This window comes from Anolis sagrei, chromosome 6, assembly GCF_037176765.1.
Source record: "Anolis sagrei isolate rAnoSag1 chromosome 6, rAnoSag1.mat, whole genome shotgun sequence".
NCBI classification, from domain to species: Eukaryota; Metazoa; Chordata; class Lepidosauria; order Squamata; family Dactyloidae; genus Anolis; species Anolis sagrei.
Window position 1 is genome coordinate 95,024,173 of NC_090026.1, and position 18,121 is coordinate 95,042,293.

Genomic DNA, 18,121 nt, shown 5'->3' on the forward strand with positions numbered 1-18,121 from the left:
AATCTGAAAGCATTCAGAGGCAAGTCTCCATGCTGAATGTTTCTAAAGTAACTGATTACAGATAAAGCTTTTTTTGTCTCAGGCAAGGCTGTAATCAGTCCAAGGTAATCTCATTTACAAAATGAAGGGTTATCAGCTCATAAGATGTGCTGAGCATGAAAGAGCCAGGACTGCGGTTTATGGAACAATCTTTTCATTTAATTCAACAGGAGCATCATTCTCTTGTGCTTTCATCTGTTATTGGCAAGACTTTTAGTCCTTTTTTCCCCTTTCTCTTGACAATTGCAATTAAGTTCTTGCTGCACATGAACATACGGAGAGCTTTAACAAAACAAAACATTAAAACGCCCAGAAAAATCACAGCTCTCCCTGCCCAAGACTGTTCTGCTCAGCATGTCAGAATAAATCAAAATGAAATAACTGTTTACTTGATGATGTCATTGAAAGGGGACAGAAGGGAGAAGGTGGGAGAAGAGAGAAAATGGGGGTGGGTGGGTTGAATCCTAAAATGATGCTTAGACATGACCATTTTCTCCTGGTGGTAAATGAGTCAGATGTTAGTTGGCTAGGAAGATGGCCATTTTATTGAAATTATGAGTTGGAAGTGAGTCATCTTATTCTGGGCACCAGGATAATATCCAACAATTTTTTTGAAATAAAACTTTCTCTTTCCCCTTTCACCCACACAGTCTCTGTGTAAGATGCCAACTGAACAATTATAACACAGTACTGGGGTTTCCAACAATTGTAGTAGATATCCATGTTTTGTGTGAGGCTGTGCCAATCAATCATCACACCCCGGGATTTAAAGCCGCTTAAGGCAGATCCTAAATCAAATTAATTTATTTAATATATTTTGGCCTGGTTAAAGTATTTCATTGTTTTCAATAAACATTGTTTTCTGATTGTATTAAGTTGCTTGTGTAGGTTTGGGTTATTTTGGTTTCATTTAGTTGTCATAACTGCTGACAAACAATGTTGATTTCCCATCATACATTATTAAATATGGTGAGGTCAGAAACTTTTTGGACTGCAGATTCCAGAATCCCCACATGAGCCATGTTCCGTTGCATTTCTTTCACTCCCTGATATTTTTCTCCTCTTCTTCTTCTAGGCTTAACCTGCACCCTTTTGCCTTCACTGCCACTGTTCAGCATCCCTCTCCTGCTCTTTTTTACATCAATTTCTTTCTAAAACAGCTGCCCTCTTCCTCCCCCCACCCACCCTGCCTTTTCTCTGCTCCCATTTTTATCATCACCATCATCCAAAATGCTAACACTTCATCTCTCTTTCTAATTTCCTTAAGAATGAAAACTCTCCCTTCCCTCCCATCCCCATGACTTCATTTTCTGGCCATCGTGATTCACTTCCTTTTTCTTCCTTCCAATTCCATGCAGGTCCATGCAAATAGTTTTCCAGCTCCTTGTTGCCATTGTCCAATGCCAGGTTGTTCTTAAAAAAAGAGGAGGTAACCATCACAATGGCCAAAGGCTGTGGCAAGTAGAGTACCAGATCTATACCTTCCCCCCCCCTCCCAACTGCTTTTTTTAAAACTGTCTCCCTCTTTAAATCTTTTGCTTACTCTCAGACAAATATATTTGGCTGTCAATATTCCTCTCTCTCTCTCTCTCTCCTTTCCTTTCCTTTCCTTTCCTTTCCTTTCCTTTCCTTTCCTTTCCTTTCCTTTCCTTTCCTTTCCTTTCCTTTCCTTTTCTAACTTTGTTGCTATTGTTGGGTGCCTTCAAGTTATTTCTGACTTATTGTGAACCTAGGCTAGGCTATTGCAGGGTTAGTTTTCTGGGGCTGAGAGTGTGAGATATGCCTCAAATCAGTTTTCATAGCTGAATGGGGAACTGAACGCAGTGTCCAGAGTTGTAGCCCAATGCTCAAACCACTGCACCAGTGGTTCTCAACCAATAGGTCCCCAGGTGTTTTTGGCCTACAAGTCCCAGAAATCCCAGCCAGTTCACCAGCTGTTAGGATTTCTAGGAGTTGAAGGCCAAGACATCTAGGGACCCACAGGTTGAGAACCACTGCACTACACCACGCTCTCATCCCATGAGCTGAAGGGGGAAGTGGGGAGAATTGTCATTTTAGCATAGCGTTTTGTTTTGTTGTGTTTATAATGAAAACAGATAATATATTCTCCTTCACCACAACCAATGTACTTTTGTCCATTTCTATAGTAATCCTATGCATTCTGTTCTATCATATGGGCGAGTGTAGTCCCCTCCCCCCATACTACTCCCCCCCCCTTTCTTTTAATTAAAAGAGGGGGAACCTCAGAATTGTGGAAATCCAAAATCCAGGTCTTAAAAAGGAGAAAATATAGCAACAGTTAAGTGGTGATATATCAAAATTGTGCAATTCCTGAAGAACTAATCAATTAAAAAAAATAATGTACTAGAATCATGCAAGAGGATTGCTGCTGAGAAAAGGAACATTGATGCTTATTTGTAGATCACCCACAGGAATGCCCACTCCAACATCACTAAAGAAATCTAACAGGGGCAAATCCGACAGATCCCATCACACATTAAGCTGTTTTCTTGTGGATCGGCGTCTTAACATAATTGAACCCTATTCCATACTCCTCTCTTTCTACACACTTATGACACAGTTTATTGGGAAAGTCTCATGAGTCTCCAGTGGAAATACTTTTGTGTTGTATGATGGTTTCAGTGGGATTCTGCCTGTAAATTGTGTCAGAAGTGTGTAGAAGCATGGGGAGGGGCTACATCTGATGAGGTCCATGGTCTCAAACAAGCATCTGTTGCCATACCTGCCATCAAATCTAGTAAAATGTGAAAGAGGCATAGTAGTCTGGAGAAGTGCAATACAGGCTGTGATACTGAGGACCACTGGGATGTCCATTCTGCAGTTTGATAAGTGCTGGAATCAAGAACATTTCTCAATAAATTAGTTCGCATTGCTAATTTGTCTTAGTTCCTTTCTAAAAGTGCCATTTCTCTCTCTCTCTCTCTCTCTCTCTCTCTCTCTCTCTCACACACACACACACACACACACAAATAGTAGATCACACCACCATATTCAGATGAAGGACTTTCTCCTTTACATATGCACAGAGTGATATCTCTGCTAATAGGCTAAGCAGGGAATCCTAAGATCAACAGAAGCTTCAAGAGAAAGAATGTCATATTTCAACTGAGCATTTAGACATAATAAATATACCCAGATTTCCAACCAGACTGATAAAATTGAGTGCATTAATCTCAGTACTATTATCTCTCCTTCCCTCCTTCTTTCCCCCCCCTCTCTCTTACTTCTACTCCCTAGTTGTATTGGTGTAAAAAGAGAAAGGGGCAGAGAGGAGCTGAAATGGCTGCAATCTAATGTTATGATGGCTCTACTAATATATTTACACAAGCAAATGCATTGCTAATGGGAGTGGGGCAGTGGCTTTACTTAAGCTCTTAGCAAATCAATTACTGCTAAGTGCCAGTGGTTTCAAATTAGCACACTCCCAAAATATGACAATTAACTGCTAATTAGTTTCAACTCTTGTAAGCTGATATGCCAAACTAATTACGCTTCATTTTTGCTGGCCCAAAATTTGGCTTTATTTCACTGTAAAATTAGTTTCACTCCAACCAAAATTATGGCTTGTGTTTCATTCCAAATCTCTCCACATTGGTAAAAGATGTTTCATGTTTACATCTTGAGCTGATAAAAAAAGAACTCTGTGATTTCTCTATATATTTGGCTTTGTTTCCTCTGAGGCTTTGGGGGTCTTTGCTAAAAGATATAATAACATAAATTCTACCTCAAGAAAAAAACCTCCATGCAATTAAGTGATGTAAGCTAACACTTCAGCAAATGTGATTACTTTATATGACAATTATTCTGAATCCTGTGCTGCATTATTGTTAAATATAGATCACTTGCTTTTCACAACACAGAGATGACAAAAAGAAAGAAATATAATTGGGATGAAGGGATACAGTGATAAGGAACATGATTAATTATTGTGAGAAAGGGATAGAGAAGTCCATAGGTCACAGAGGTTTTGCCCTCTAAAAACCTTTCAAGACTTGAGTTGTTTTTCATCCATATCTACACATTCATGAGAGCTAGAAGCTAAATGTTGTTTTATCATGAAAGGTTCGAGATGCAGGAATCCACACTAGGTGTCAGATTATGTATCCTATCTTGGTTATAGAATTATTTACTTATTTATCGTGTCAGAAGCAAAATGAGGCTACAGTTATAATGTATTTTTTAAAAAGAACACAAATGAAGTTAAAAACTTGGCATTCTACTAGATTTCCTTTGACCAGAAGCTGGCCACTTAGAGTGCCTCTGGTGTCGCTGTGAGAAGGTCCTCCATTATGAAGGGCTCAGACTGCATTGTAGAAAGTGGTCTGTGGTTTGCTCTTCTCCACACTCGCATGTTGTGGACTCCACTTTATAGCCACATTTCTTAATGGGGCTCTGCATCTCATGGAAATAAAACTAATAGAATATATGTATGGAACTGGATAAAATAGCTTACATTTAATGCAATCTTATTGTAGCTTATGTTGTAGCTCCATCTATGCTATGTTTTGTTATTGATAATTTGATTTGCACTGATTACATTGGGTCTTATCCTATGTAAACCACATAGTGTTTACACATTAATGTAATTCCATAGAATTTTGTTTTTTCGAAATGCAGTCCTCTGATGCTAATCAAACCAAGGCTTTGAGCTGAGCCATAATTCACACACACACACACACACACACACACACACACCACTGAGTACTGGGGCAAAGGTTTCTTTAAAACATATATTCAAAATGACCTTAAGTTCTCATGTTTATTATTGTTTTACTGACTATTTTTGGGAAAAACTTGTATTTCTCCCCAATATTGTCATATTAACAGAACAATGCATAAATTCTATATGGGGCTACAAATGCTATTGTTGCAGCAATATTGGTGTTCTCCTAGTGCTTTCCACAACCAACATGAAGAGTGTAAATACTGTGAAACTTTTAAAAACTTAAAAAAATATCCATGTACAAGTATTGGGTTCTACTCCCTCTGAAGGAAGATATCAGAGTAAAAATAATAAGAATTAGGGCACCTTTATATGTTCATAAATCAACTACATGTAGATAGGTTTCAATGCATCTACAGCCGTCTTCCTTCAGTTCTTTACAGTATTCAAAAATTTAACTACATGAGATTTGTTTTTTGTATTGTTTTTTCCCTCTTTCATTCAGTGGCGTCTGCCCAGTTCCACTACGTTTGGACTCCGTTTTGCTGTGCAAAAGTGCCAAAAGTATTTGGCATGAATAAATGTAAGAACTCTATAATGTCCTTTTTACAGAGTCACTCTTCTGACTTATTCTACTCATATATATCTTTGCACACATGCACACACACACACAGACACACACACATAGTTATTCCGTGCATGGAACTATTCACACATCATGTTGAAATACTTGATCGGTGAAGTGCATTGGCAGTTGTTCTTTCGTTTTATAGAATTGTTAAATCCATGTCCAAGTCAATTGTGTTAGGTCAGAATGAAACACCAGCTGACAGGCAGGGGAAATGAATACTCCCTTCTTTATTCATTGATCAGACTTTACTGTAAGAAACAAAGTGTTGTTAGCCTCATTCAGGGAAGGACAACTCCAAGGTCTGATTATTCTGATCTGTGTTTTCATTTACAAAAACTTAAGCTGTGTATATATGGCCAAAATTAAGTAGACTCACTACTCAGCTGCTGTAGGAAGTCTACCTGACACACAACTGGATTCACAGCAGAACCACTGCATCCAGCCATTAATCCGGATCAACAGATCATGGAATTTACTCCAGAGCTTCCAGGAAGCTTTGAAGTAATCCTGCAGTTCTAGAGGTGTGGACAGCTGGATCCGACTCAATCCACTATCGAAATCACCAGATGGACCTATTTCTGCATCACCAACAGCAGTTAGTCCCCTCTCAAGGGTTTTCAGATAACATCACATTTCTGAAGATGTCACATCAGGGTATCAAGTCATGTGGCCATAAATGTGCTATTGCCAGGAAATCTCTGGGAGAGAGCTGCTTGTTGCTGAAAATGCAGTGGTGGTCACAGTGTGCCTTTGGCATGACTGGCCATGTTGTTGACAAAAGGGTTACAGGGATGCTCCTGGTGTGCATTGAAGCAGCTCCAGGGTGCTTTAAATTGGATTGATCCTGTAGATGTAGACAATGCCTTAGTCCTATCCTTCTTATGATGCCTATTCATGTAGGAAGTTAGTAGAAGCACTACTCCCTATTCAATCAGATCTTGGCTTCATTTTACATGTTCTTTCAATGTGTGTGGCTTGGGCATGCTGCATGGGAGTATGTCTGCAGGTTTATACTCAGTGGTTTCACAATCTCCGGTTCTCTGAGGACCTTATCTTCATCATTATTCCACTCAAGTTCGCCACTGGTGTTCCCTATCTCCATTCACACTTTAAAACTATGTACAGAGAAGCAGATGGCTGAATAATGTGCCATTTGAGACATAAAAGCAAATAAACTTTATGTATGTATTTATTTGTATGCTATCTTTCTTGCATCATGGAAACTCAAGGAGACCCAAGTGAGATCCCAGGTAGTCATCAGGAAGGTCTAGACAGCCATTTAAAAGGTCTAGACCTGCTTAGTTTTAGCAAAGGTTGCTACATCATGTGTCTTTAGCAAAGCTTGGAAATTTTATTTTTTTGTTTTAAAACTCCTGGAACTCCCCAAGTATCATGGCTGTGGACAGAAGGAGTCTGGGAACCCAAAAAAGTAACTTTTTCAAGGTTTTGGTCTTCTGAGAATATTCCTTTTTAATTATAAAGATTTAATAATTTATCCTCAAGGGTCTGGTCAATTTTTTCCTCCATAGGTCCTGCCAGTTTCACATCCAGCATGAGATTCAATTGACACAATTCTCAAGCAAGCATTTATATATAATTCCCATGGATGCTGGATATGTAATTGGTGAGGAACTTGTGGGAAGAATATAGAAAATGGGGTGGGTTAGGGGCTGAGTGAGGTTTTTCAGGATTGTGTAAAGAAGCCTCAAACTCAGTTGAAAGCTCCCGTGCAGGGAAACAAGCTGGCCCATGATTATAAATTATTCAGTTTAATGACTAAACCAGCCATGGAAATTAATTTGATATCTTGTTCCTTGGAGTCCGATACTGCACAACACTTCTGACTGGCTGGATATTTTTTCTGGGGAATGGTTAGTTTTTATTTCTGCAGTGTAGGCATAAGCTCCTGAATTGTGGTAAAAATGACTCATGCAGTGCAGAGAGCCCAGTTTGGTGATTTCAATTGGGGCCTGACTTGGTTCAGAATGATCAGGACCAGGGTAAAGCTATACTACAGAATTAATACAGTTTGATACTACTATAACTGCCATGATTCAATGCTATGGGATAATGAAAGCTGTAGTCTCACAACAATTTTGCATTCTCCAACAAAGAGTACTGGTACCTCACCAGGATTCCATAGCACAGAGCTATGACAGCTAAAAGTGGTATCAAAATGTATTAATTCTACAATGTAGTTGCACCCTAATATGCTCTCTCACATAACCAGCTAATATCAAAAGTAAAGAAGGATAAGATTGGACTGAGAAAGCAGTGGAAAAGGCGTTCCCTGCACTAAGCAGTATGATTGGAGGCAACTGGTGGGATTTTTGCCTCAGATTGGAAGCTACCACTCTCCACCCTAATAATTTCCTTTTATTAAGCAGTTTTGCAATATTTTGGAGACATTCTGTCTGGCTGTCTTTTACTGTATTATGATGTCTGCACCATTGAATTGTTTTGAATCACCGGAGACCAATTTGGCCAGATCTGGACGCAAGCTGAGCCAATCCAAAATATTTCAAATCTGATCTAGGCTGGTCCAATTTGATCTGGAATTCAGGTTTCAGTGGCAGAGTGATGCCCTCTTTAGCTTCCCTGATGGCCCCTTTAACTGCTCTTGTGACAATTTGCTGGGGGATATGGGAACATCTAACTTGGCTAAATTTATAAACTATCAGAAGGTTACACCTATTGATTTTCTTAAGAATTTTCAATTCTTGTCTTGTAATTTCAGTGACACTCGTGGAAATAAGTTCCACACTCTGAGAATATGCAAAATTTAAAAGTATGTTATGGTTACAAACCAGTTTTGTTTGACCACAGTGAGGAAACACTCACTTCACAGTGACCAATGCTGATCCATTGAAAAGGCTGACATAACATATCTTTGTTGTGTGCTATCAAATTGTTTCTGGCTTATGACACCCCATAGGTAAAACTGTCACAGGCTTTCTTCAGTTGAGAATGTGTGACTCTCACCCAAGGTGGGTTTCTATGGTCACCTGGGGAATTGAAACTCGACCCCAGAGTCATATTCCAATGCTCAAAACATTACATCATGAGTGCATCTATATTGTAGAATTAATGCAGTTTGACTCAACATTAACTGACATGGCTCACTGCCATGGAATCATGGGAATTGTAATTTTACAAGATTCTTTACCAAAAAGAGCTGAAGTTTCACCAAACTAGAAGGATTCAATAGAACTGAGCCATGGCAACAAAAGTTATGCCAAACTGCATTATTTCTACAGTGTAGATGCACCTTCTGTGTCTTAATTGATTGTATCATAAGTGTAACTCTTTTATTTATTTATTTTGTGATTACATCAAAGACCTGTGTTATTTGTTTTACTACTTAGATCTGATCATCTAAGACAATATTGCAAATACCTTTAGTTGGTCCAATATTACCATAAATGATCATGAACATTAAAGCACTTAAATAAAGAATGAACAACCACAACATCAATAATAACTCAATTTCAAATATGTTTCTCCTAGTAGTATGACACAAACCCCCTTTTTACATCCAGGACCAAGATTTTGGACGTACCTGCTGTGTTCTTGTGGAAAAGACTGCTCAACATCCACTGAGAGTAAGGCCATAGCTGAGACTGCCTCTGTCTCTTCTCTCTCTTGTTTCTGACTGTCCGCCAATTTACAGCTAACTGGCACAGCATAAGGCTCCACAGACTTCCAGTACTTGCCTAAGGAAAATACATCATAATTTATGGGAATTTTAGCTAGCACGGTGGTATAAACCCTAATAATTGTTTAGATCCAAGACGGAGTACTTAGAAGTGTGCAAGCAGTTATAATTGGGATTTCAAACTGCTGTGATGAAGTTATGTTTCTGGATCCTACTGTGCCAAGTTGGAAAGTATTCTCTTTCCAAGGGCTATCTCAGAACCTTCCCAAGAAAGTAATAAACTCAAAGAACAGCACACACAGTTTAATGAACTCCCAGTGTCTGAGAAGCAGGCAGCAGTGGATTCTTTTGAGAGAATGAGAACTTGCTGTAGTATCAGTGAACTGCAGCATCTGACATTTCTAAGAATGGTTGGTCCATTTGATGTAGCCATAAATAGGAAACAGGAGAAAGAGAATATTAGAGATGACTGTAACAGGAACAGAAGTTAGGGATGCCAGAAGGGACGACTACACTGTTATGTTGCCAGAACAATCCAGTTTGTTAGTCCTGGATGTTCTTTTGCCTCTAACCTCAGGGTATGTACTAGAACAATAATTTATTTAACATGTTAATATATGTACAGGCTGTGGTTGGAGAACTGCAGTATATTATAGGGTGGCGTAGAAAAAAGGTAGGCAAGGAAATATTCATACATTATATAATATATGGATTGTGGGTTTAAAAAAACATACATAGTTTGAAGTCGTTTGCTTTTCACTGCAAAAACCCTTTGAAAAGTGAAGCAAGATATCCAACGGGAAGGGAAAAAAATAAATTCACAAATGGCACATCCCTATTCACCCTGGTCCAATAAACTTTCAAGTGCTTCTTGCTTATTTCTCTACAGATGACAAAGTGTGTGAAAGGGTTGGTGGGCCAGCATGAATTCCAAAGATATGCTGAGGCTGTGAGACATATGCACTGCAGTTTGACTTATATGCAGGAATTAGCAGATGACCTACTGGCAGACAACAACCTGGCAAATCCACCACAGACACATAGGTTCTCTGAGGGACACATACTCCAACCAGGCAGAACCCAACTGGCACTTAGAGCACCTTCTCATCAACCACCCCAAGACTGTGGCTGACCTGTCGGAAGGCATTTGACAGCTAAATCAGCTGTCAGAATTCAAGATATAACTTAAGACCTATCTTTTCTGGCAGGCCTACCAGTCAATTTTAAACTTAGAATTTTAGCCTGCATTTTATTGATATTTGTATTGGCCTTTGTCATGTGTATTTTCATATATGCATTTAATGGTGTTGTGTTTGTCTGTCTGTTATAACCATGTTGTACCCACCTTGAGCCATAGGGAGAGGGGGATTATCATCATCATCATCATCATCATCATCATCATCATCATCATCATTATCCTAGTCTCATTGTCTTCCTTGGCTTGTTTAGGAGAGGGGTACAGTGGAGAGAACAGCCTTCTCAGTGGTGGCTTCCCAACTTTAGATGTGCCTTAGATAGAGGAGTATTGCTCCCACCTTCCTCTCCTTCTACTGGGAAATGATTTTTTCCCCTGTTCCTACAAGTTTGTTAGAAAGTAAGTGTAGTGGGTTTTAATGTTTAATGTTTTGATCTGTAGTGGGTTTTAATATGTAATGTTTTGATCTTTTCTATAATCCGTCTTTCAACAAATTTTGCAATAATTATTTTTAATACTATAAGAAGTTGATTTGTATTTAAAAATAACTTTTAGATATAGGTTACTGATTCTTTTGGATGTTTTTAATCTATTCTGGCTTAACATTCTATTGGCTGCCTAGAGTTCTGACACTGGGACTTCATTTATATTAGATAAATGAAGAAAATAACAACTACAGCAACTCTAGGCAATTAGACAAATAGCATCCCTTTTGAAGGACTAGGATTTATTATAATTTCTCAAGAAGTCATGCATTATTGTCATCATCATCATCATCATCATCATCATTGTGTGTATATTTAAATCTCACTTTAGCTATGTTTTTAAAAAATGCACACATGATTTTGTACATATTTTTCCTTGAAATGTATCAGAAATGCATAAATTTCCAGTCACAGGTGTGAAATGAATATTTAGATAATAAAATATACAAACTAGTTTATTTTCAATCAATAAATTTGGTTTGTTTCAAAACAAGAAAATGATAGAGCCTCCAAATGGTTCATTTATGGCTCTTCAGTAGACAGATGTAAGTCAGGAGTTTAAACTATAATGACATTTTGTATTATACAAAATATGAAATATTTTTTAAACATTCAATTTTAGTTCTGATATGATTTTGTGTCCCCCCCAAAAAATTTTTTTTGTATCAATTGCCATAGTTTTAGAATTTTAATTTGGATAGTTGTGTTATGCAGGCTTTGCTTTATGAATGTAACCGCATGCAGCAGAACTTTCCTTTTAGCATGTCAGTATGAACTCAATGTTCACAATGTCACTGCTGTAGCTCTTCTTCCCTCTTTTCTCTGATATAGTAAATATTATATCTGTCATATGAAGCTGCATTTGAATCCAGTGAAAACCATATGCAACTTGTGTGGTACTACCTCTTCAGGTCCTGATGGAAATCTCAGGAAGCTAATTTGGGAGGTTCTGCCAGAGTTTGGAAGGAAATAGTTTTGGATGACAACTCCAAGAATTCCTTAAGAGCATTCTGGGAACTTTAGTTCCATCCCAAAAGACTTGGAAATTCCAGACATTTAGTCCTTAGCAGCCCAGACAACTGGAATATAAGTTTGCAGCAAAGATGAAAACGTGCTGGAGTTGGATGAAAATTTATTATCACTATTTTTTTAAAAAAAGATGAGAATGTACTGAAATTCACAAATTACTTTTATATTAAGAGTTACCATAAAGTTGCACTGGGGGGCTTAGCAAATGCCTCAAAAGGATACATCTTTAGGAGTTTTCATGGCCCTCAGAGTGGAGGCTCTGTTGAAGCTTCCACTGCTGGGTAGAAGAAGCAGGGGAGACTGACTCTGTGATAACTTCCAGTAGAAACCATATATTTTAATAGTTTTCTTGTTTCAGGAACATATTCCCAATTGAACCTCTAAAATCTAATTTACCAGAAATTAAAAGCTATTTAAAATTAACTTTTAAAACATCAGAATATTTAATTATGTGACAAACACATAATCCAACACTTTGAATTCTTAAGTATTCAATATCATGATTCCCACCACCATGTTGGTGGTTCACGGACACCGTCAGCTTGATCTAAATCACTTATGATGTGGAAAGTAATATAGCTGCAGCAGTCACCCAAAACATTAGCTTCCTCAACAAAAGCAGAAAGACCAAGTCAAGAGAAAAGAGACATCCTCCTTGATCAAGTAGTAACACAATGGAGGTGTAGGTTAATTTTAAAACCATACCTCCAAGACAATTTGAGTTGCTACTAGCAGGATCTTTATATAAAAGGGAATTTTAAGGGTATAAAGCCTAAAGCATATAACATTAAATATCTAAAAATAAATTAAAAATACTTGAAAGAAACTTGGCTTTTCTCCAGTGATGTAAAACCCATGTCTAAAATCTGTATGTAAAGCACTAAACAATGACCATGTCTGGCAAATGCCATGTAAACATACACACACACCACAAAAATCCTCTGTTAGCGCTACATTTAGAAACTAAAAATATCAATTCATTAGAACAACAAAAAATTAATAAAAAGTTATATGAGCATTCCACAAGGTTCCCACAGAACATTTAACCAATAGACTTCGTAATGAACAAGTAATTCAAACCCATTATTTATGGGTTTTCAGTGTTCACAAATTGGGTGGGTTTTTTTTTTTGCTAGAAAAACAGATGTACAAGAAAACCAGATCTGTTGGCACAAGACTAATACCATAAAAGAAAGGAACCCATGTTCACTGGTTGAAGTTTGAAGGACATTAGTAAAATGAATGAATAGCAAGTCCCAAGTAAGGTAGTCATACAGCATATGCCATATTTTCAAAATATCCCCAAATCAAATATCAGCCTTTTCGGAGAGGGCTTTAAAAATGTTTCCCTAAAAGTCTAGAGTGCTTCTGCCAGTCAGTGTTGACAGTGCTGAATTATGTGAACTAATAGTATTATCCAATATATTGTGCTTTGAAAGTATACATATTCTGGTAGACTGAGAGTATACTGTGACACTCATGTATAAGTATACATTTTTGGACCACCAAAACCTGGGCCAACGTACACACAGGCCCCTCCAAACCTGGGTAGACTTATACGTGGGTCCCTTCAAATGCCTGTTAAAAAAAGGTGGCCACCACGACACCAGTGGAGGATCTGTGAGGCTTCCACTGCTGGGTAAAAGAAGCAGGGAAGATAGCCACTTCTCTCGGGTTATTTTAGCATGGACTAAACTCTGAAATCCCAGATTTTAATCCATAGTGAGAAATCCTAAAAAGAAGCAATTCTGCCTTTTTCTTTCACCCAACAAGGCTCCATTGAAATTTGGATTATACAACTATTCAGTTAATAATATCTATTATATTATATAATATGTGCCCGTTCCTTGAGAAATCTGACTTGGCCACGGTGGTTCACGCTCTTGTTACATCCCGAATAGACTACTGCAACGCACTCTACGTGGGGCTGCCTTTGAAGACTGCCCGGAATCTTCAACTAGTCCAATGGTCGGCAGCCAGGTTGCTCACCGGAGCGACATACAGGGAACATACAAGTCCTTTGTTACGTCAACTCCGCTGGCTGCTGATCAGCTTCCGAGCACAATTCAAAGTGCTGGTTTTAACCTTTAAAGCCCTAAACAGTTCTGGCCCAGACTACCTGTCTGAACGCATCTCATCTCACGAACCATCACAAAGTTTAAGATCTTCAGGAGAGGCCCTGCTCTCAATCCCACCATTATCGCAAATGCGGTTGGTGAGGACGAGAGACAGGGCATTCTCAGCAGTGGCCGCCCATCTGTGGAACTCTCTTCCCAGGGCCATCAGGTTGGCCACCTCCCTCCTGTCCTTTAGAAAACAAGTGAAGACTTGGCTCTGGGACCAGGCGTTTGATTAATCGGATAGTGGCATTTGGAAAAAAGACTTAGGATATTTATGACATTGAACCTGCCTAGACTTGGATTTGGTTTTACTGGCATGTATAACCTACTGTCTAATGAATTGTATAATGTGTTTTAATGATTTTTAATGTTTTAATGGTTTTTAATGCTTTAATTGTACTTCAAATTGTTTACTTGTTTACAGCATCGCATGGTGCTTGTGTGAGGCTGCCCAGAGTCCCCCTTTGGGGCGGGGTAAAAGTGCATGAAATAAACAAATAAATAAAATACATGTATAAACCTAAAACTCACTGTGAATTTCTGTGATCTTCTGCAAGGACACCATTGCATTCGCATTAGGGGCTTGATGGAGGATATCTTCAGAGAGTGGTTCCAGCTGCATGGGAAAAACAAAACAAGGGCAAAAGAGTACAAAAACGTCATAAGCCACATGGAAGCAACTTGTACTTAAGCCTCTTGGAAATCCAAGCCAGAGAAGCAGTGAGCTCACATGTTGTGGGGATTCCTCCCACAAAACAGAGAGGAGGATACCCGCCTTCCCTTCTGTTTTTCTGCCATGTAACTGAATTCCGAGGGGCCTTCCCTCTGACTGCAAGATTAATCTATGGAGTCTCTCAAGCAGGTGCACGTCTTTATATTAGTCATTTAAAAATGCTAGTTATTTGGGTAATTTTGGTTGGCTCCTCACAAATCAAATCCCATTGTGCCGAGAGGAGCAGCTGTATGCCAAAACAAAATGTTGCTTTAGAACTGACAGGGCATGCTGTAGTGCTTAATTTCTTACCACTCCCAACCTCCATCAACAGAAATATAATTCAGAGAAGGGGAAAATCAGAAATGACATTTGCACACATTGAATATTGTATTTTTGCAAATGCTATCAGATATCCTCAAGCAGAAGGCTTGCATAAACCTAAAAAACCTACCAGCGGAATACCTTTGCTACTACTTGAACTATTGACAGCACACTTAGGGAAATTTGTCCTGTGTCTGCCTTTACTGGTGTAGATTACTTTGCTGTGGATGTGTTCTTGTGGCTAAGAGTGATTGATCATCAGCACCATGTCCTCTCCCATTGGAACAACTGCATTTGTGGCAACCAGAAACCCCAGTTGTTTCTTGAACCAGAAAAATTAGCAACTCTGCACTTGAAAGACCCTGAACACATAGCACGTGCTTGGAGTTTAAGGGTGAAGACGCGATCTATGTACAAATGGGTCATTTGAACCACTTTTACAGAATCAACAGGCTATAAAATAATGATATTTAGTCTGTCCCCCCCGTTTCCCCTCCCTGATAAACATATGAAGGATATAGGGTTATTTTTTAAGATGGTTTTCTATGTACAGTGTAGAGGTTGTCAGTTCTGAATCCAGTTGGATTTAGGCCTGTGTTTTTCAAATGGGAGTCTGTATCTATGGTGTCAGATCTATGATGACCCGTAAATCATTGCTGGCTGTTGCAGTTATGGAGATATGAGAATTAGAAGTTATACATACCTAAGTTAACAATAGATCTAAATGTATGTGTGGCGCAGTGACACTGAAATGGAGTCATGGACCTTAGCTACCTTGGTTTTCTTTTCTTGTTCTCCAGTCCTTAGGACTAATAATATCAACATTATCTGATACTATGGCCAGCTCCAACTTTTGACTTTGATCTCACTTGGATTTCCACTCTCTCACACACATAATGCACTTGAAACTGGAAAATAAAACTTAATGAACTAAAATATGCACACTGTACCTATCTTCTTTTGCACTTTCTGTGCGATTTTGTATGTTACTTTTTTCTTTCATGATGGATATTTGTTACGTTTTTTCTCAATAAAATATTTTTGGTAATCAGAAAAACAAAGAATCTGACTTTACGTGTGGGGTTGCATTATTGAAATGATTTACAATCACAGGTTCCTTTAATACAGTGTTTCTCAACCTTCTTAATGCCATGACCCCTTAATACAGATCCTCATGTTGTGGTGACCCCCAACCAGAACATTATTTTCCTTGTTGCTTCATAACTGTAATTTTGCTACTGTTATGAATTGTAATGTCAATATCTGATATGCAGTATGTATTTCCATTCACTGGACCAACTTTGGCACAAATACCCGATATGCCCAAATTTGAATACTAGTGGGGTTGGGGGGGGTTGATTTTGTCAATTGGGAGTTGTAGTTGCTGGGATTTATAGTTCATCTACAATCAAAGAGCATTCTGAACTCCACCAATGATGGAATTGAACCAAACTTGGCACATGGAACTCCCATGACCAACAGAAAATATTGGAAGGGTTTGGTGAGCATTGACCTTGAGTTTGAGAGTTGTAGTTCACCCACATCCAGAGAGCACTGTGGACCCAAACAATAATGGATCTGGACCAAACCTGGCACAAATACTCAATATGCCAAAATGTGAACACTGATGGTGCTTGGGGGAATAGACCTTGACACTTGCGAGTTGTAGTTGCTGGGATTTATAGTTCACCTACAATCAAAAAGCATTCTGAACCCCACTAACAATAGAATTGGCCCAAACTTCCCACACAGAACCCCCATGACCAACAGAAAATATTGTGTTTTCTGATGGTCTTTGGTGACCCCTCTAACACCCCCTCATGACCTCCCCCCAGGGGTCCCAACCCCCAGGTTGAGAATCACAGCTTTAATAGTTTGGATTGCAAGAACCATTTTCCTCATAAGCTGTAGTTTTGGGTGACTGTTCTGATTAACCTTCTGTCATTCCATTTTTTCAGCTGTTTCAAAATGTCCATTTTTCTCTCTCCTTCCCTAACTTTCCCCATTAGTCCTTGGTTTATTTAAATTGCTTCAATCTGAGTCCAACATGCAAAAGTAATGTGTACTTCATTGATTCAGCAGGAGATACAGGATAAGAAGGAGAAGACTCTTTTCTACAAACACAGGCAAAAGCAAATGCTTCAGCCTCTCCTAACTTCTGTGCTCTTCGTCATTAATAACATTTTTTTTGTCTTGACCACAGTCTGTTGTTGCTTGGCCACATTTATCCTGGCTTTCATCTGCAAAATGTTGGAACACGTGTGATGGGATTTGAGGCATAGCTCCAATGCTCTTTGTTTCCTATTGAAATTTTTCAGTGGCAAAGTAGCTATGAAAAACCCCTTTTCAGAATATTAGTGATTGCTGTCATTCTCTGGTCAACTTCTGTTGTTTGTTAGTAAATCTTCATCATGGTCCAGAAACATGGCCAATACATACTCTGCATAAACTATTGTAATGAAAAAGTCACTAATAAAATAAAATTAGTTAGCAGACAACAATAACTTTGAAAAAGAGAGGATGTCTATATCACCAAGAATAATTTCTGGTGGCAGTGATCCACATTTTTTCCTCTTTTAAACTTAATCATTAAACTAAATAGACAAGAGGGCATCCCTGGAAAATATCATGAGACCAGCACTGAACAAAAGGAATCACTCCAGAGCTGACAGACATAGCACCGTCACCTTCACTCCTCCACTTCTTGGCATTCTATTAACTCTGGAGCCAAAGAGTACAAAAACTGCAAAAAGATGCTGGAAGGACATCTTTATAAAAGAATTCTGCATAAACAACCCACTAAGGTCAGCTCAGGAGCAACACAGCTCATTTGATGGATAGGCCTGCAAAGATACACCGAGGAATATTTTTCAAGCGGTTGACACTAGCCCACTTGGCCTGCATTATGCTTTCTTGTCTTTGCTTCCAGAGCGATCCATGTTCACAAGGGAACTATTTTCAAAGAAAGACCACGTTGTGGCTGCCAAAGCTCCACTGTCTTTTACAAGCAGATGTGAGCTAATGATATCATGTGGTTTTAACATTCTTGGTCAAGGTGAGAAAATTGAGTGTGGATGGAAGATACATAGATAGATAGAGAGGGGGAAAGAGCTGCTTTATATGGAATTGGCTTCTATCTGTTTTGTCTAATACTGTTAATACAGTCAGTCCTCTACATTCACTGGGCTTAGAGGCATAAGACTGCCCCATAAAAACCATTGGTTAAAAATTCCTCCAGATTCTTCCA

The 18,121-nt window shown here is 38.7% G+C and overlaps 1 protein-coding gene across 9 annotated transcripts in view; it reads right to left on the bottom strand.

Moving 5' to 3' along the window:
- Positions 1 to 18,121, bottom strand: part of HDAC9 (histone deacetylase 9) — a 491,112-nt gene that overhangs the window by 14,624 nt on the left and 458,367 nt on the right. For all 9 annotated transcript variants that reach the window (XR_009631775.2, XM_060782133.2, XM_060782132.2 and 6 more), the window contains 2 exons: positions 14,370 to 14,454; positions 8,914 to 9,067 (listed from right to left, as the gene is read on the bottom strand). Coding sequence is in view for 8 of the 9 variants with exons in the window: in XM_060782133.2 (XP_060638116.2) it covers positions 8,914 to 9,067; positions 14,370 to 14,454 (239 nt within the window). In the remaining variant the exon portion in view is untranslated. The remainder of the gene's footprint in view (positions 1 to 8,913; positions 9,068 to 14,369; positions 14,455 to 18,121) is intronic.